Source organism: Eutrema salsugineum, unplaced genomic scaffold (assembly GCF_000478725.1).
Source record: "Eutrema salsugineum unplaced genomic scaffold, Eutsalg1_0 scaffold_4, whole genome shotgun sequence".
Lineage (NCBI taxonomy): Eukaryota > Viridiplantae > Streptophyta > Magnoliopsida > Brassicales > Brassicaceae > Eutrema > Eutrema salsugineum.
The window spans coordinates 8,081,228-8,100,974 of NW_006256686.1; the positions used below are offsets into that span (position 1 = coordinate 8,081,228).

Consider the following 19,747-nt stretch of genomic DNA (forward strand, 5'->3'; position numbering starts at 1 on the left):
GACACAAAACTGATGAAGAGAAATTTCAGAAAATACGAGAACAAAAATGTTGAAGATGAAAAAGAAGACCAAAAATGAAAATAACAAACTATGATAATATGAAGATAGAAAATGAATCTAATAAATTAAGAACAATAAAAAAACAAATATAATGAATTAACTATTTAAAAATGAAATTTTGCGTATGCGTGGATTATAAATCTAGAGTACAAAACTACAAACCATTCCAGAAGGAAACATATTAAATCAATTGATTTCAATTGTCGTTTATTTTTTAGATCTAGTTATATGATAATAATCCAGATGTAAGTATGTAAATTTTAACTTATAATGATAATAATCCAGATGTAAGTAAAATTTATTTTATAGTGTAAAACATATATAAAAAGATGAAACCGCTTTAGCTTGTATTGTTGACGCTTCTTCAGCTCTTTTTCTTGCTTTTCTCCAATTATTTCTAGGCTTTATTTTTTTATTCGAGTTTTTAAGTTCTTTATCGTTACTGGATTGACGTCAATGATTTCTTAGTTATGACATCGATTCTAGTATTGATTAATTTTGCTTCTATTTTTTTATTTTTTTTACCATGGAACCAATACTTTAGGTTGAACAATTTGTTAATGCATTTTGGAATACCTAATTAACTTTATCTTCAATAAAATATTTATAATTTAACACAAAAGTAATATATATTTATATGATAATAATCCAGATGAGAGGCTATACTTGAAACATAACTTGAGGGCATGGTTTAGCTTGTGTGGTGCGTGTATGTGTGGGTAACTGACTTTGCAAGGGTATACCGTATACATTGTCATAGTCATAACTCAAACGTGTGGTTCGTGTATTAGTATAACACTACAAGCAATCACTACTTTAACAACGAATTTTTACGACGATTTAAAACGCTGTAAAGTCCCTTCGAATTAACGATGATTTAACGTATATATTTCTATATCGTTGTAAAATCGCCGTTAATTTGCGGTAAAATGCAAGCGTCGTAAATTAACGAAGATTTGGCGACGATTTTCAAAATCAACGTTAAGTCGTTGTAATTTAGAGACGATTTAACGATGAATATATTTCTTCGCAAATTAACGATGATTTTACGACAAAATATTAGTTAGGTCAAACACGTTTAGTTTTGTGGTATACCAGATTTTTTTTTTCGTCGTTAATTCGTCGGTAAACACATTTTCATTGTTAATTTGTTGTTAAATAACGGTGTTAATTTGATGGTATGCTAAATAAAAATCTATATATAGTGCCACCCTCATAACCCCAAAAATCACAATGCTCCCAAATAATTAAAGTGATTGAATTGATCACTTAACTGGGAACAAATATTCACTTTTGATAGTGAATATTAAATATACGAAATATTGTCCATATACGAAATCGGAAATAGATGTACAATCGTATTGATTCAACGGGATCGCTGACAAAATAATTCAGTGAGGGGGTAGAGGGATTCATGCATGAGGCTAGAAAACTTTGAAAGACGATTACCAGTCGTATGATGTATTGTCTTTGTCCTAAATGCATGAATAGAAAATTTATCACTATCGCGAAAGTGTGGTCGCATATATTACATAGAGGATTTATGCCACATTACTTTATATGGTAGCATCATGGAGAAGGTTCATGGAGAAAGTGCATATAGTAGTAATAGCAATTATCAAGCATCAAGTTTTGAAGAGTCGTCAAACAATTTGCATCAAGAATATTACCATGTAGAGCAGAAAAGGTAGGATTCAAGACATGGTTACAGATGCATTTCACGAAACCACAAATACATTTGCACCTGTCCATGATGAAGAACCCAATGTAGATGCAAAAAAAAATTATGATATGCTAGGTGCTGCTAATCAGCCACTTTACAATGGATTTAAAGAAGGGCAATCTGAATTATCGCTGGAAGCTAGGATGATGACTATTAAAACTGATCATAACTAAGCTGAGACTTGCATGGATGATTGGGCTGACCTGATTAAAGAGTATTTGCCGGTGGATAATTTAGCAGCTGGAACTTACTATGAGATCCAGAAACTTATTTGTAGTCTAGGGTTGCCTTCTGAGATGATAGATGCATGTGTTGACAATTGCATGCTATTTTGGAAAGATGATGATAAGTTGCAGGAATGTCAATTTTGTCAGAAGCCAAGATATAAGCCGCAGGGAAGTAGTCGCAGCAAAGTACCATTCCAGTGTATGTGGTACCTTCCTATAACTGATAGGTTGAAAAGAATGTATCATTCTGAAAGGACAGCGGCAGCGATGAGATGTCATGCAGATCATTTACAGACAGATGGAAAGATTACTCATCCGTCAGATGCTAAAGCGTGGAAACACTTTAAGTCAGTACATCCAGATTTTGCCAGAGAGAAACGAAATGTATACCTTGGTCTATGCACAGATGGATTTAGTCTATTTGGTATGTCAGGCAGACAATATTCGTTATGGCCTGTAATCTTAACGCTTTACAACCTTCGACTTATGGGCACCGTTTCTTATTGGAAGAAAGCGTGGAAAGTCATTGGCGATGACGCAAAGCCTATTAGCATGGACCCTGAGGTATGGAAGGGTTTGGTGCGATACTGACAGATTCCGCGCACACAAGAGATTGCAGAGAAGTATTCCAATTCTCGCAATGTGGTTGGTCCAGACGGTGGCTTTTTCTCATACAGCTGGTCAAACACCATATGGGGGTGTTCGAATTCAGATGGTATGAAAAATTTATTTATATATTTTTCATATAATTAATATATGGTTTCTCAAAAAGTATTTTAATAATTTTTTTTGTAGGCTGCCGAGAATGGAGGCGAACTCACTCCGATGACACAGGTTTTCGAGAAGTGTCATCGGAAAAAGAGTGGTGTCTTTTTTTCTGAGAGAGTCGAGGAGATCTTTAATGAAGTTACTTCAAAGATTTATGAGCGAGAGACCCAGCTATCTTCTGGAGGTTCTTCAGTTCAATTTGGAGGGTTGACTACTCGTGAGATCGATCAAATCTTCGAGGAATTATATATTTAATAAATAAAATTAATATTCATTTGATTTTCTATATTTTTAATTTATAATAAAATTTAATTTAAAATGTAGGTCGCTCCGAAAAAGAAGGGGAAAGTCTCGACCGCTTCGTTATCCGCTCCACTCCGCCGAAGACCAGAAGATGATCCAGTCGTTCTACGGACCAAGATTGCGACTTTAGAAGAGTCTCAAACCGCATATCACCAGGATGTTCAGGAGGAGATTTCAGAGTATGACTATATCTTTGATATCATTGTCCTCTCAATCTCAGATGTTGTAAATGCTTTGCAAGCAAAACGTCAAAAGCGTGCAGCGGAAAAGGAGGCAAGAATGGCAGCACGGAGAGCGGTGACACAAGGAGCGGGTACTCAAAGAGCATCCACAAATGGTGAAGAGGCAAGAGATCAATTGCAAGCTCCGGTTACCAATCTTGCGGATGAATTTGGAGATTTCGAAATTTGTTACGATACTTAGAATATGATTTATTTTTGTTGTAATAAAAATATTTTGTTTTTCGTTTTTAATTAAAATAATTTTATTTTTCATATTTATTTTCAAATTTATTTTTAATTATGCAATTTGCATTATTTCAATAATATATTTATTATAAATTTTTATCCTTAAATCGTTGTAAATTACATCGAATAACCAACGAAAATTTTACGACGAATTAGTGACAACATACAAAATAACGACAAATTTAATTTTGTCATAAAATCGTCGATAAGTTTACATCGAACTTACGACGCATGTTTCCCGACGTTTTTACGACGATTTTTGGTTTCTCGTAAACTTAACGACGATTTTACGACGAATTAACTTTTACGACGATCGATTCACGACGAATTTGGATTCATCGTAAAATCATTGGAAATCCTGTTTAACAACGATTTAGCGATGATTATGGTCGTTGTTAAACAGATGTTTTCTTGTAGTGTAAGTATGTCTATCATTTTATCACTTAATCTTTACATCAGAGATTGTTAAAATAAGTATTATGATTTATTTAGGGCTGGCTTTGAAGCTAGTAAAGCAACAGTTTGAGGCACCTAATTTTTATTAAATTTTTTTGAGCATCTGGATATTATTTTTTTATATCGTTTTATTACTTTTGAGACTCCAGAGTTTTTTTGTTGTCAAGTCGGATTGCCATTTCTACCTTAACCGATATATCATTCTACGTATTTTGGTCCTGATTTTTATTTTTCAGAATTTTTTTACATTTTTTTCTTTTTATCATTTTTCCACATGATTCCAGTGTATTTTAAATCATTTTAACAATTAGGGATTTTTTTATATAGGAAATGATAAATACTAAGTTAGTAAGTTGAATATAATGACATAATGTCAACTATAGATTTGCATTAATTTTTATAGATGATATTTTTTCAAGAGTAATATTAGTATCTAAAAATAGATAACCGTAAATTAGTTTGTCAGAAAGTAGTCAGTGAGAAAGCAACTGTTGAAAAACAAATGTCAACATTACCCCTACTAAAGCCTGAGATCCTAGCACCTGTGAAATCCGCTTTAACATGTAAAATACGATATCCTGTATATGTGAGCCACCACTTCCTGACGAAATCATTATTGCCCGTTTTAGGTGTATCGAGGAAAAGATTGGGAGAAAAAAAAGTGGTTTTGTCCTTATCAACTGGTGGGGAAACGAAAGGGTCCAATTCATCTAGGGTTCCAACATAAACCGCTTTTCCCAAGCGTGAAACTACCGTACAACCATTATGGACACTTCCGACCAAAGTAACGGCGATGATATTCAATCTGAGTCCATGTCCGACGAGGTAAATTAGTTGTTTGGATATAACTATAAAGTTCAATTGTTCGGGTTGGATATAATCTTCTCGGATTGTCGTTTAAGTTTAGAGATCTTGCTGTGTAAATAGAGTGCGTTAAACATGCAATATACTAAAGTTTACAGATCTGGTTCTCTGTATAGGTTGCTGATTTTGATCTTCCTCAAAGATACTTCAGCCCCGAAGAAGTTCCAATGGGCGACCACCTGAACATTTACCAGAAGATGACTGTCATCTCCGACATTGACGCCGTTTTGAATTCTTCAGAGCGTGAGTTTATGAAGGCATCTCAGTTCGGGAAATTGTTTGAATTTGCAAATCAGCCTGCATGGTCTGGTGCCTTTGGGTTGTTTACGTTGACTAGATTGCTATATGTAAAGAAGGAGAACGAGATCTGGTTGGTCTTTGCCGGCAAACCAATCCGTTTTTCAATCCGGGAGTTTAAAATAGTGTCAGGGCTGAATTGCGGTAAATATCCAATTTCTCAGAAGAAAAAAAGACGGCCTCATGTGGTCCCAGGGTACTTCAAGACCCGGTTTGGTGATGAGAAGGAGGTCCCAGTCGAACGGCCCATTGAGATTTTGCAGAGGAGAACAGAGCTAGATACGCGGTTGAGACTTCGTTACGCTTGTCTTGCAATCATGGATGCTTTTCTAGTCTCTTGAGTACATTTTAGTCGGTCTAAGGTCAGCATGGACCATGCTGAGATGGTCGAAGACCTTGATTCATTCCTGCAATATCCTTGGGGGAGATTATCTTTCGATGTGATGATGAATTCCATAAAGGGTCGGAATATTTCCCAGATTTTAACCGCTAGCATTACTGTTGGCGGACTCTTTCCAGCCTTGCAAATGGTTGTACTGGAGGCTGTTCCATCTATCCAAGATGACGATGAATCTTCTGAAGACGAGGATAGCAGTCCAAGGAGGACTGGTGCTCGCAGTCGGCTACAAAAAGTTCAGCTTCAGCTCAACAAAGCGAGAGTGCTGGATGAGGAAGAGAAGGTATGATTGGTGTACTGTTTAGCATTTAACTAAATATATAGAAGATAACATTTGAAACGGTAAATAGTGTTTGAAGTATTAGATGTTATATTGTTATGTTAACCGCTAAATGGATTGAGGGTAATTGCATGTACCATAGTCTATACTTAGCTGTTAATAAATATTATTGGGGGTTTAGATGTTATATTGGTAGGATAACCATTAAGTCGATTAAGGGTAATTGCTGCTAACATATTCTATCATTAGCAGTTAACTCGATCCCGCCTAATTGCCGACAACATAGTCTACTTAAAAGCTAGTCACTAACCATAGTATAGGTGGTAAATTAGCTAACTGCTAACTAGGAACATGCCTGCTTATTTATGTTCCGAGTTCTAACTCCGTGTTATTGTATTTAGGTTGACGTTCAATCCATCATCCGACCGGATATCGAATTTAACAATGAAGATCTCTCTTGGAGTGAAGATGAAGCGGACGAAAGGGTTGACCATATGGTTATTTTAATCAACCAAGGATTTGAGTTCAAGTCTAAGATGTTTGGACCTGGACTGAAGCCTGAAGAGTTAGCTGTGCGAACAAGTTCATGCAGGGGTGGTGTGAAGACTAAGGTAGCCGTTGTTAAGAAAGGAAAGGGGAAGATGAAAAAGTCTAGTAAACGTCGGAACTCCTCATCAGTAGCTACCGACGCCGCTAAAGGAGCTACACTTACAGAGGAGACAATGAGGGTGTTGGTTCAGAAACTTATTGAGGACAACAACAAGAAGATTGAGAAACTGTTAAAGGCTAACAATCGCAACATTGTTAACGGAGTTACGCAATGGTTTCTTGATAACGCAGTTATCGACAGAGAAGTGAATGCTGGTCCTTCATTGTCGGGGTTTAGCGCCAGTAGGACAAGGAGCCGCCCCCAACATGATGCTCCTAGTTTTAACCGGTTGACTTCACCGCCACAGGCCCCGCCAGCCGCTCCATCCCACAGCCAACACGATCCACAGGCAGCCTTAGATCGATCTACTCCACACCCCATACCAGATCCCGACAATATTCCAACAGTTGATGAGATTTTGTCTCTTTATGCATCACAAACTGCCAACGACTGCATCCCAGGAAATCGTCAAACTGTGGAAGGTGTGGAAAGTGTGGTGCGAGTGGACGACCTGAGCGAGATGGGTGGCCAAGATGCAGCAGATGGTGCACTCAGATCACAAATTCCATTGGAAGATGGTGTAAATATTTCTCCACCCATGACGCAGGAAAAGGTATGGGTGTCGTATCTTTGTATATTAATGGGGTTATTTGACTAACATTTATTGTTTAATTCTGTTGGTAGGACCTAGTAAGTCGCCCGTCCATCCAACCCAACGAACTCGAAAAGACCCCCGCTCCAGTAAACTTGCACGACCAGGTACTTGGTCTTGTCATTATCCAGCATTTGTTTGGATAGAGGCCTTAATGTTGATGTTAGAAGTTAATTTTGTAGTCAATAGGCTAACTTTATTTCGAATAGTGACTATATAATTATGTTATCAGAGTGTACTAGACTGACATTTTTGAGTGATTGCCGTAAATAGGATATTGAAGTGTACTCTTGTTCACAAACCACCCAACCCGAAGTCGTTCAGAAGTCACCGTCTGGAGGGAACCCTGGAGTGAACCCGGCTGATAAGGTAGGTTTTAATAACACAGTCTGATAAAGATAGGATATTTGAATAGATTGCAACTAGGATGTGGGTAGAACACGCTCCACGCATGCATTCCTTGGTTTGCGATATGGTAGATGTTAATAGTGTTGTTTACATGTTAAGATTTTGGGTTTAGCAGTAGATTAGAGATATTAATCGTTATATCTTTACTGTTACATTGTAATATGGCTGTTGTTTGTTTTATTATTTTTTCAACCCCACAGGAGACGGAAGAGTCATCCCTTCCACCAAACTCACAAGAAATTAGTGAACTGAACTCTGTAGCAGAGAACAACTTCGTTGAGAAGGTTAGTGACTATAACGTTAGGCGATGCTTTCGTACTATAACATAATATTACGGTTAGTAACTATAACGTGAAAACCTAATTTTATGTTGCAGCAAGGGCTTGCAGATTCTCATCCTGAGGGGGGAAATGATTCTAACATTGCAGAGTCCGATGACGTTGATGTTGGTATACGTTTTCTTATATCTAGTATACCTTTTGTTTGTACTCAATGAAAATTAACATTACAGATAATTCTGTAGTTTACGCTTAAACGCGGTTATCCGCAAACATCATATTGTTAGCGGTTAGCAACATAAGCATTGCCTGTTAATAACTGGACTTGCACGTTTTAGAATTCGTCCTCGTACGTAATTGTGGCTGTCGCTTTCAACGTTTTCTTTTCAAGTTACTAACCTTATTTACTACCGCAGGTTGGGGAGGTGCGTACTGAACGTTCTTCTATTCTGGGAATGGTTGATGACCCCGTTAACAATGTTGAAAATCCGGAGCAACAAGCAGACGTTGGGCAAGTTCAGAGGAGGGTGAGTAAGCGTGTGAGGACGGTTTCTAGCCGAATTGACAGTCCATTTACGTATGAGAAATGAATTAGAACAATGATCGGTCAAACGCCTGCTGTTGGCGACACAGAGAACGCGGTATTGCAACGATTCGAGAAGGCAATGAAAGCCTTCAAAAGGTTCGTTGGTGTTCTGACTATAACTTTAGTGTTGTCTATGTGAGTTTGCAAGCGGAGTTTTCATTTCTGTTATCAATCATATTTAGGCCTTTGACCTGTGTGGACGGTACCATGCTAACATCGAAGGATATTAGTGAAATGGTCGGAAGACAGAAATCCATGCCTGCGAAGGTATGTACGCTAAACAATTTACAGTTTAGATTGGCCTATGGATTTCGTCTCAATGTTTGTTTTACAACAGGTTATGGATTCACTCTGCATGTTGGGGAGACACCTGCTCCGAGACGACAGTCGGAAACCTAGGTTGGATGTACTGGATACAAAATTTGTATCCATGCTAACTAAGTTATACCCTAAATTTAGCAGGACGGATAACCGGGCTGATTTCAAGTTTTCGAAAGCTGTCATCGACAAAATAGAAGGCCGTGGTGAAGTGGACCGCGTTTAGCTATTCACCGATGCTGATGTTCTGTATCTGCCGTTCAATCTGGATATTAAGCATTGGGTTTTCCTTGCGGTTGATCTCTCATCTCGCAAGATTCAAATTATCAACTGTAACGCGAATCTTCGAACGGATGCTAGCATGAAAACAGAAATCAGACCCATTGCGGAGATGTTGCCTTATTTGTTTAGGCAAGTTGCGGCTAACGATGAGATGAGCCAAGTGGCCAGTACTCAGTATGAGATTGCAAGGGTGGCTGATGTCCCACAGGTCAATTCAACGCACGATGCAGGTTTGGTCGCGTACTTCCTTATGTTATCCCATGCCATTTTTGGCATGGAGGGGTCTACTGATTTTGATCTAACTCACATCGACCTTGAGGCAAAGAAGGTTGCTACGGTTGGTTCATACCTTTATCTCTGCTGAGTGGAATGTGGCTATCTACGATTGTAATCGTTTGTTTGTGTTAACTTGTTAGATGATAGAGGATACGCTAAGATAATGCTATTTACATATTGCTATGCCTTTTTACTGAGGTTGTGCTGTCGTGATGTGTCGAGGGTTGTCAAGTTTTACCCTAATTGAAATCAATAGCCGCAAGTGCACAACTGATCAATTGTAGTACTTAGGGATCGAATCCACAGGGAAGGAGGATCTTTTGCTGCAAAAAGCCTTTGAAATAAGTTAAAGTAAGGAAGTCTAGAACAAAAACGGTTTAGTGGGGGTTTGGTGGTGTCTTTAAAATGTAAAAACGAAATCTTAAAAGAAAATACGGGAATTAAATTGCGTAATAACTAAACTTAACGAAAATGACTAAAAATGCTAAAAACGGATATTCTAATGCTTAAATGAAAATGAATTAAAAAGGAAAGACAATATTGAACTAAAGCTTTAAAGAAAATCGGTGTAAATCAATGGAGAAAAAAGCGTTGGGGTTCAGGGAAGTTTTCTCAGGGGTACGAACGATTCAAAACATTGCTAGAGAGGAAATTTTGTAAGATCTTAGCTTAAACTTTTCGAACTGGAGTCACGGACGTATGAATACGCCACTGTCGTGATCATAGACAACTATCTCTCTCAACCCTGACCAGTAGGTTTCCACTCTGGCCATGGAAGAGAAGAGATGCATTATGTTTAAGACTCGTCCTAATTCACAAATCGCCCATAGGTAGGTTTCCACTCCTATGTTTGTTTTGCTCTCCCAAACTAGATCTGATACCTGATGAACAAGTCACCAAGCATCTGGATCAGATTGTAGTTCATGACGCTACTCTCATGTAGTAAAAACGAATTCAGAAGAAAAAGTTCTAAGATTCGGCTTAAAAGCTCATGGAATCCTCATCGAACATATAAATCCCCATCGAAAATCCCTTAATCCCAACAATAAAACTACTCAGACATAATAAACGAAATCAAAGACATAGTATTAAGAAGTAGAATAGAAATCGAAATTGAAAAAGAAAGAACAAGGGTTCAAGAAAACAAATCACTCTCTCCCTAAAATCTAAAGCAAAAAAGTATTCTAAAACAATAAGAAAGATAGCATCTCTTTCGATTAGGGTTCCTAAGATATGTATTTGTAGTGCTCAAAACCTCTCTGGACGTCACTTAGGGTTTCTCCAAATGAGAGAATTATTGTGGGCTTCAGAAATGGGCTATTGGGCTCGGAGGTTGAAGGCCGCGGTCGGGAGTGCTCTGACCGCGGGGAATGAGTGGTTTTCCGCGGTCGGGATGCTCCTGACCGCGGGAAAATGCTTGTTGGCCGCGGGTGGAAGTGCTTGCCAGCTGATTTACGGGACATCTTGCTCTTCGCGTATCTTTTGATTGAACCGTTGGATTGCCAAGCTGTAAAGTGCACTGGAAAGCTGATACTTCCATCTTTAAGGTCTCCAAATTTGAGCTGGATCAGACGGTGAGAAGGCCTTCAATCAGGGGTGAACTTCTGACGGTTTGACTCTGAGCTGAAATCTGATTTTCTATCCATTTTGTTAAGCTTTTCCCTAAGTTACCTGAAAAGAGTCTTGGAACTACAAATACTAGAAAAAACATAATAAAAATACTTAAAAGCAATTAAAAACATAGAAAAAGTATTCAAAACGATCCATAAAATTGGTCAAAATACGGTGTTATCATTTACATCGTCGCCATTTTGTATTTTATATTTCTTTATTAGATTACTCGATGTCGTAATGACGTATTTAACAAAGTTGTTGTCGTTATTACTTATTGTTTTTAATTATTAATTATGTACTAAACGAGCTACCATCTAACAAAAACAGTTAAACTGTAAACTAAAAATACGATCACATGGTCCAAGAGTGTAGGGACCTCGTACATTGTGCTAGCCGTTAATAGTAATTGTTAACAATTAAAAATTATTGTTAACGTTTATACAATGTAGCAACACCTGGTTGAATGTAAAATAAGTTGTTTAGATTGCAGACTAACATAGTTAACGTTGACCGCAGTCGTTAACACATAACTTTTGATGGGACTTCTTTTTTGGTTGCTGATCATAGAATTAAGATTATTGTTTTGTGGGATATGGATTGCTCTAGGTTGGGTAAGGTTCAGTAGACAGTATAGAGGTCATAGTATTTCTAACTTGCTCTAGGTTGGGTAAGGGTTCAGTAGACAGTATAGAGGTCATAGTATTTCTAACCATTGCGTTCAATTTCTAGGAATGGATTTTTTTTTTTTAGATGTTTACATTCGTTATACTGTTACCATGTAACAACCATAATTACCGTGTAAACATTTGTGTGTAACATGATTTTGGGTTGATAACATCTTTTTATTGACACTACTTAATTACGTTAGCAGATAATAAAGTTCAATTACTTGATAAGGTATATGTCATTTAATGTTGAACGCAAATGTTAACGATTAACATTTGATGTGATTTCTTTTTTGGTTGAAGCTCATAGATTTAAGATTACTGATTTGTTGGGTTTGGGTTGCTCTAGGTAAGGTAAGGGTTCACTATACATTATCCAAGTCTTACTATTTGGAAACCATTGTATACTGTATACTGAATGATACTAAAACAGGGTCCAGCGATGTAGGGAACTCGTCGACATTAATGTAGTCGATAACATTTATGGTTAACAACAGAAATTAAGTGTTAAACTGTATAACCATGTAGCAAAGGTTTGGTGTTTACTGTTTGGTGTTTGGGTTGGTTTAAGCAGGGTCATGGTTCACTATATAGTATCCAGTATTATAGAAATAAAGGTGGTTACTTTTTTCAAATAAAATATTAAAAATAAGTCGTAATATTGTTACCATATAACAATAACCGTTACCGTGTAAACATTATTGACTACCATGTTTTTGATTAATAACAACTTTTGGTGGACGGAATTACGTTAGCATATAACATAGTTAACTTCTTTGAAAACTGTCGACATTGATAGAGTCATTGGTTTTAGATTACTGCTTGGGGATTTGGGATTGGGGTAAGTAGGGTTTGGGTTCACTATATGGTATCGAGGTTTTAGATTTTGAAAACACGCTTTCAAATTATACCATTGGTGTTTAATTTTGGATTTGTTTTTTGAAATAAAAATTTTAAAAATACGTTGTAAATGTTTTACCATGTAACTATAACAGTTACCATGTAAACATCACCGTGCAACATGCCTTTTAATTGATAGCAACTTCTTATGTACGCTATTTACTTTGGTTAGCAGATAACATATGTAATTAGTATGAATGGTCTATATCATGTGGTTGGGGTTTAGGGTTAGTAGTGTTTAGGGTTTAGGGTTTAGGGTTTACTTGAACGTTAGTTTACTGGTTTTACTGTTTAGGGTTTAGGGTTTAGGGTTTAGGGTTTAATACTTCATGGTGTGGTTGAAGTGTTGTTCTTTTTTGGGTTTTGGTTACTTAGGGTTTAGGGTTTAGGGTTAACTTTATTTTAGTTAGGGTATTGGGTATAACATTATTTAGGGTTTAGAGCATTATCCATTATATAACATTAACCTAAATATCCATTATTTAGGTTAGAGCTTTCTTGTGAACTGGCATATTTGCAACTCTGTGTGTATTGCTAAGCACTACGTATAGGGCCTAACGTTACAATTTTAAATGGATATTTAATAAGTTAACAATAATGAGTGTTCGTTACGGTAACACATACTTTAGGTTACCATTGCGGGTTAACTATAATGTTTAAAGGATGGTGTATTAACTTATAGAATACATAACCGAGTTCATGCGTAGCCGTCTATAAACATTCCAAAAAGCGACGACAAACATTGCAGCCGTTTCTATAAAACAAGTGAAAATTTCACGGCTACCTACACTGAAGAAAACATTAAAGTTCCTAATTTCCCTTCATGTAAAACACCATATAAGAAGAAGGGATTTTCACACCATCCTGCCGCCAAAAAAGAACTTATTCCTTCAACCCAACAAGTCTACTCACCCTGTACAACAAGAGGCGCATGTTGTTTTCAGATTTTGCAGTCAAAGAAGGTCATTGAAGAAATAGAGTATTCTGTTAAAATGGCTTACCGGCAATGGAGCTTTGCAGGTAGAACGGTTGTGCCCACGTCCCCTGCACCTTGTGCACTTCCTTCTTGACACACGCTTCAAGTTGTTATCCCCACAAATTATCAATGTTAACCAAATTATCTTAATAAATTATATGTAAAACTGTTAGCAAATACACATCATTATACCTTGAATTCCCCTCGAGTTCTGTTTCCGTGGTCGGCCTGGGGGACGACGAACCGATGGTGGTGCAAGCTTCCCACCTCCTACATCATCGGGGTTTGGTGCGAGGTGGTCCATATCAGGCACCGGCATAATAAGTCCTTTGTATGCCAGCTTTCGGTATTCATTGGAGTAGTGTATGTCGACTAAACTATCTACCTGGATGCCTTCACGGATGGCTGCAGCTATGGCATGTCAACAAGGTATATGTAGCAACTGAAATTCCCTGCAACTGCAAGTTCGTTCCGAAAGATTCACAGCGAAAGCAGTTTCAACCTCGTCCCACACCTCATATAGGCCATTTCCTACGAATATAAAATAATAGTTAGCACTTCAGTATATGATAACTATATCAGTTAGGCTGTAACAATTAAACCGTTTTGATTACCTATTTTCATGACAAAGTATCCTGAGGACTTGTGGAAACTTTCAATAAGCATCTCTTGTATCTTTGGGTTTACCACGTCGGTCTCAGTGTTTGCAGACTCCCTTCTAAGTGCAAACCAGGACACCAGTGTCGTCCTAATGGTTTCCAAAATAGAAATTATAGGGTATTCCCTCACCATGGTCATCACTTTGTTCAACGATTCTGAAATGTTGCTTGTCATCACATTGTATCGTTCACCAACGAAGTGTGATCTTTTCCAGTGCTCGAAACCAATTCACTCTAGATATTCGGCACACCTACCATCAATCGCCTTTATCTCCATAAATGCTTTCTCAAAGTCGCTAAAACGATAAGCTCGCCCAACTACAGAGGTAAGGTGGCTGAGGTGGTCCGATTTGAAATGTGTCACGACATTCCTTTGTAAATGGACAATGCACGCACCGTGGGAAGACATGGGATACACCTTGGAGAAACATTACAAATCCATTTCCGATAACCATGTCAGTAAATAGCCTATAAGGGTTAGTGATTAATATACACTACTAAATATTAACTATCATTATTTAGATGCTAACCGGTCAATATAGCTACTAACCTTACGAATACTAGCATAGATTGAAGGATGGCGGTCTGAGACAAAAACTAAGTCATGCTCGTCTAGAACAATGGTGCTTAGCTTCCTCAGGAACCATTCCCATGACTCATCATTTTCAATGTTGACGATTCCAAACCCTATCGGAAAGACTTGGAAATTACCATCTTGGGCACTAGCGGCCATGAGGCAACCGCCATACCGTCCACTCAAGTGTGTAGCATCTATCACAATTACCTTTCTCATGTAACGATATCCCTGAGCACAAGCATCCAAAGAATAGAATAGATATTTGAAACGGACGACTCCAGTTTGCGAAGTCTCAGTCTCCAGAGCAACTACTGAGTTAGGGTTCCTTGTGAGCATTTTCTCAAAGTAAGGCGTGACCAGCGCAAAGCTTGCTGCAGCCCCTCCCAAAGCATCGTCAATAGCAATTTCCCGCGCTCTCCAAGCCTTCCAATAGCTGACATGGAGGCTGTACTCTTGTCGTAGTAGGCGGCGAAGATCACATGCTCTCTGTCCCTTGATCTTTTGTCCATAACGCTCACGGACCATTTTACCGATTACTTATGTAGTAGCTACTCTGTGGAAGTCACCACGTGCGTCCACACTGCACGTGTGGTGACCGTTGACGGTTCTAACTTCAAACCGTGAACTATCTTTCATCTGAACAGCGTAGATTCTCCAGGGACACATCGGACCAACACATACTACGATAACGTGTTCTGGGCAAGAATTAACAGTCTTGAAATGGAACCTTCGGTTAATTGCATGTATCGCCAGTTTCAACTTGCAGTCATCCTTGGTCTTGAAGATTCGTCCAACGTAAATGTCATCGCCTTCGTAGTGGACATCTCCTAAGCCTCTCGCTAACTCATCAGCTAGCATGTAAATGGAATAACGTTAGTAAGCAAGCATCAAAATATTTATAACATAACGTTAACTTAAATATCGCCTAACCTCCTCGAACTGGGTCGTCAAAGTATGGTGGCGCGTCCCTTTCGTGCAAGGCTGGCTCAACTCTTGGCTCTGTTGTCATAGCCGGTGTGTGCAGCGGTATGACAGGATTTCCAGTCGAGAAAATAGGAGGATAGCTAAACTGTTGCCTGTTAGCATATAACGATTCAACAGCAGCAGTTAACACATTCGTGTTAGACGCTAATAACAACCCTCCTTCAACCAGACCAGGGTTCGGTGGAAACTTGTCATAGGCAGTCCTCGAAGATGCTCCAACTTCACGGGTCTCTATCCCTCTTTCAATCATTATTCCCTTGCCTTTGTTGCCACTCAAATTGGCACCTATTACGGTTTCACGCTGCTGACTTTGTGTTTGCAAGATAGGATCAGGAACAGGGTCGTCGTAAAGACGTTCGATCAAATCCTCGCCTGAAATATATGTTACAACATATAACTTAACTTGTTACAGGTTAACTAAGTACAAATATCGTAGTATGTTAAAAATAACTTCCTTACCAATGAGGGACATACGTATATCTATTTCCTCTGTTGACACAAGCTCTTCTTCCGAAAAATCATGGCTACTTGATGAAGGCGTGATGGAGTTTGAAGAGGATAATGACTCTATACGTGCCATTTTAGTTTGTGTTGGCACAACGGTGAAATCATTATCATTGTCGGTGTATGCTCCAGCTAACGTAAGCTGTAGGCCAGCTTCGCGGCAGGCTGTTGGGAGTATAGATGTTCTAGCGGGGCCATCAATTTCCATGATGTCAACTGCATCAGTTACTTTGCTAACTCTATCATTTTCAATATCCTCTGCCGCTCGACCAAATAGACCTGGTGGCCCATGGAAGAAGTGCCACAGCTCCGACAGATCCCGAGGAAGCGGTGTGTTGTTTACCCCTGTTTCCCCGTTTTCAGTAACATCTATCATTATACCTTCAGATACCCAACACGAGTTCAGAGATATATCAGGTACAATTTCACATACAGATTCCAGCAATGGAAAAACGAGGAATATATTACCTTTCCCTTTTGCAGAAGTGTTATCTTTGGCAGTACCGGTAGGGAGAGGAATATTGGTTCCGCTTGCGTAGCCGGCTGTTAGACAAAAACGTAGCGTGCTAAGTTGCTGTGTTGGTTCGTAACATTTTAGTTTGATTATTGAAGATATTTATGAACAACCTAATGTTTCAAACGTACCCATTACGGTAGGAGTCAGGAAACTTGTTGAGCTCATTTCAGGTGCCAAACTTGTACTTTCCATTGCTGAAAAACCTTATAACAGAAAGTTTCTGTAAGCAATATGTTACAAATGCGTACTTATTTATCCTATAAGAGTAAAATATTAAGAATTCATACCTCTTAAAGGTGGCAGGACTGTCCTCGGAGTGTCTGTTTGGGATGAAGAGCTACGATACTGGGCCTCAGAAGGGATAATAATTGTCCCTGTAACAATATTGCTAACACAGTTAGTGTTTAAATCCAATAAACGATCTCCCGTGTTATCATCCGTCTCCGTGGTTGTTCGATAAACCCTAACTCTCAGAAACACCTCGTCCAGATCTGCCTTTATAGCCAAAAATAACGCTGCGTCCTCATCGTTCAGTATAAAGACTGGTGGTGTCTTCATCCACTCCGGTCCCAAGATCCATTTTGGCCAAGTGTAAGTCACCTCGACATCGTCTTCTGGCTCAAGTTTCAACTCCGTCTTGATTGATTGGACCATCGAACGGAAGGAGTCGCTTTCATTCATTCCTACGCATCCGTGAAACCCAACTTTGTCTGGTTCGTGAACCAACTCGCATCGCTGCGTTTCTTCCAAACGCCGCGAACAACAAAAACTTTTAGAGTCATCGATATTATTTCCCTGCAGAGGAGAAGTCGGATGTTAGATAACTGATTTATCAACAATAATTGCTAATTTTTTCAACATCTCATATAACTAAGTTATGCATAAATCCAAAAAAAACGAGGATAACATTTAACTTTATGTGGAAAGTTTACCTGGATTTTTTTTTGGATATCTGAGTTCCCCCAGTTCAATCTTGCTTCTCTGCAGCACTTATTGTGGACAGAACATGGATTCTGTATATTAAATGAAGAAGAAACAGAGAGAATGTTGTTGTGTTGAATCCACATTACCGGGTATGCATTAAATAGAGGTGTTAACTAATATAAAATAATTGTTAGCGTCCCAATGTCGTTATTATCTGAATTTGTTAGCGACCAAGCAATAATAAGATATTGCAAATCTCCGTGTCAGGCGGCGGCGTCTTATAACTACTGCAAGCCCCAGAGCATTAAATGCAATGTCGGTTACAATATCTTTGGAAAATATCGCTTTCTACAGATACCATAGGGGCAAATCGGGCTTTAAATTTTTTATGCAATATTTCCACCTAAATTTTTTTATCCGTTTTCTACTTTTTTAATTTTCCCCTTATTAGTTTATACCCAAACAACTCTTTTTTCAAAATAAGAATTATTTAACCAAGTTGTATGTAGTTTGTGAATTCTAGTAATATAGGTATGTGTTCTATCGCTCTAGGTTTGATTCTATTTAGCTATCTTTCTACGATTAAATCAGCAAATTACTAACGTGTATCCGATCCAATTCGTTGGTGATTAGTTTTTTATCTGAAAACCTTTGAATATACCAATTTTACAAAAAAAAAGAATTATTTATATATTTGAATATAAGTGAAAAGAAACTTATGGATGTGGAAAAGGAATTGAAGAGTAACCAAAGAGATTTTTCGTTCATCTTAATTTTATTAAGAGAACTCAGAGTTTGCCGTTGGAATCTACTTTTTACGAAATGATATATAATTTGGTGTCGTTAGTTCACAATAAAATATCGAAAGATTTGACCAAATAATTAATAAGATTTTCTACCTAAGGAATTGGACAGAGATTTGAGGTGAAGGAGAGAGAGGCAAACGTGGATGCCAAACCTAACCTACTTAATATTTTATTTTTATTTTGTCAACAATTCTACTTGTCTTTTATGAGTTATGAATTAACTGTGTAATTTAGTGTTATATCGTTAAGTAAAACTTATCCGTGTCTATGAATTCTTGCACAGTCAAAGTCCAAGAGGGAAGAATTACATTCTATCAAAATTCAGGATTATCTAACTACTCAGAGCACCCTTTATAATTGTTCTATGTTAACATACTTATATATAGATAATTATACAGTTAATAACCAATTTAGTAGCTGGATATTATATACGGTTGGTCCAACAAATTTTACTATGTCAACATATTTAATTTGTCAACACTACGTGAACCTATTATTATATATATATATAGTTATAATAACCAATTTATCCCATTAGATGTTCATATTCTATACGGTTAATGTATATTTTAGAGTATATTGTACAATAACTGGGGAGAGGAGTTTATTAAGATGGAGACTTGCTGTCTACATTCATCTCCTCTTCGGAATACTATTATTTTTGTATGTCATGTGTGGTTATCATTTAAAAGTACTTAAATTGTGGATCTTTTACTAAAAAGCTATCTTAATATTTCTTTTTTGGAGTTTTGCACAAACACACCGAAAAAAAAAAATCTTTTTTTGGTAGGCCAACTTAAATCCTTGAAAGTTTCTCCAAAAAAAAGGGAAAAACTTTCTTTGTACGTGGACCATGGTATAAAGATTGTACGGTGTGCACTAAAGCAATAAGCACTAAGTAAGCATCTTTAGATGTATACCAGACTGATAATAATGTTCGGTTTAGAATTCTATACATATTTGATTTAAATGAGAATAAACATGCCTACCAAATAAATAAATCTGTTATACATATAGATTGGAATTAGTTGTTGACAAATGGGAGAAAGATAATCTTGTATGGTTTGTACTTGTAGTCTTGTACCAATGGTCTTTCATCTTTTGTCCTTATTTGACTTTTGAAGATCAGAAACTAACGACGATGAGTTATATTCAAATCTTGAAAATGGTCTCTTTTAAACAAATTTACAGAATAGATATAATAAATACGAATATTTATTTATTTAATTCTAATAGGCAAAAAAAAGTTATACTGTATTATAAAACTATTGATATCATCGGGATAGGTTAAATAACTTAAACAATCTAGTATCATATAGGGAGAAAAAAA

The 19,747-nt window shown here is 37.5% G+C and overlaps 2 protein-coding genes across 2 annotated transcripts; one reads left to right on the plus strand and one right to left on the minus strand.

Annotated features, from left to right (window-relative positions):
• Positions 1-5,533: 5,533 nt before the first annotated feature.
• Positions 5,534-8,419, plus strand: LOC112084443. The gene is made up of 8 exons (XM_024153575.1): positions 5,534-5,845; positions 6,244-7,104; positions 7,176-7,250; positions 7,417-7,512; positions 7,752-7,835; positions 7,928-8,000; positions 8,168-8,178; positions 8,246-8,419. Exons 1-8 carry the CDS (start codon positions 5,534-5,536, stop codon positions 8,417-8,419), a joined length of 1,686 nt encoding a protein of 561 aa, XP_024009343.1.
• A 4,959-nt stretch (positions 8,420-13,378) lies between these two features.
• Positions 13,379-15,207, minus strand: LOC112084444. The gene is made up of 7 exons (XM_024153576.1): positions 14,656-15,207; positions 14,361-14,523; positions 14,061-14,261; positions 13,906-13,977; positions 13,639-13,857; positions 13,472-13,546; positions 13,379-13,383 (listed from the first exon to the last, which is right to left on the minus strand). The coding sequence occupies exons 1-7, from the start codon at positions 15,205-15,207 to the stop codon at positions 13,379-13,381; spliced, it is 1,287 nt and encodes a 428-aa protein (XP_024009344.1).
• Positions 15,208-19,747: the final 4,540 nt, after the last annotated feature.

What these genes read in the sequence shown, in the direction of transcription:
- LOC112084443 (XM_024153575.1), top strand. Translation starts at nt 5,534, where the DNA reads ATGGACCATGCTGAGATGGTCGAAGACCTTGATTCATTCCTGCAATAT. An exon ending in TGCTGGATGAGGAAGAGAAG is followed by an intron (nt 5,846 to 6,243) that starts GTATGATTGGTG and finishes TATTGTATTTAG; the next exon opens with GTTGACGTTCAATCCATCAT. An exon ending in CACCCATGACGCAGGAAAAG is followed by an intron (nt 7,105 to 7,175) that starts GTATGGGTGTCG and finishes TTCTGTTGGTAG; the next exon opens with GACCTAGTAAGTCGCCCGTC.
- LOC112084444 (XM_024153576.1), bottom strand. Translation starts at nt 15,207, where the DNA reads ATGGTCCGTGAGCGTTATGGACAAAAGATCAAGGGACAGAGAGCATGT. An exon ending in TCTATGCTAGTATTCGTAAG is followed by an intron (nt 14,524 to 14,655) that starts GTTAGTAGCTAT and finishes TGTTTCTCCAAG; the next exon opens with GTGTATCCCATGTCTTCCCA. An exon ending in TCTTTCGGAACGAACTTGCA is followed by an intron (nt 13,858 to 13,905) that starts GTTGCAGGGAAT and finishes GACATGCCATAG; the next exon opens with CTGCAGCCATCCGTGAAGGC.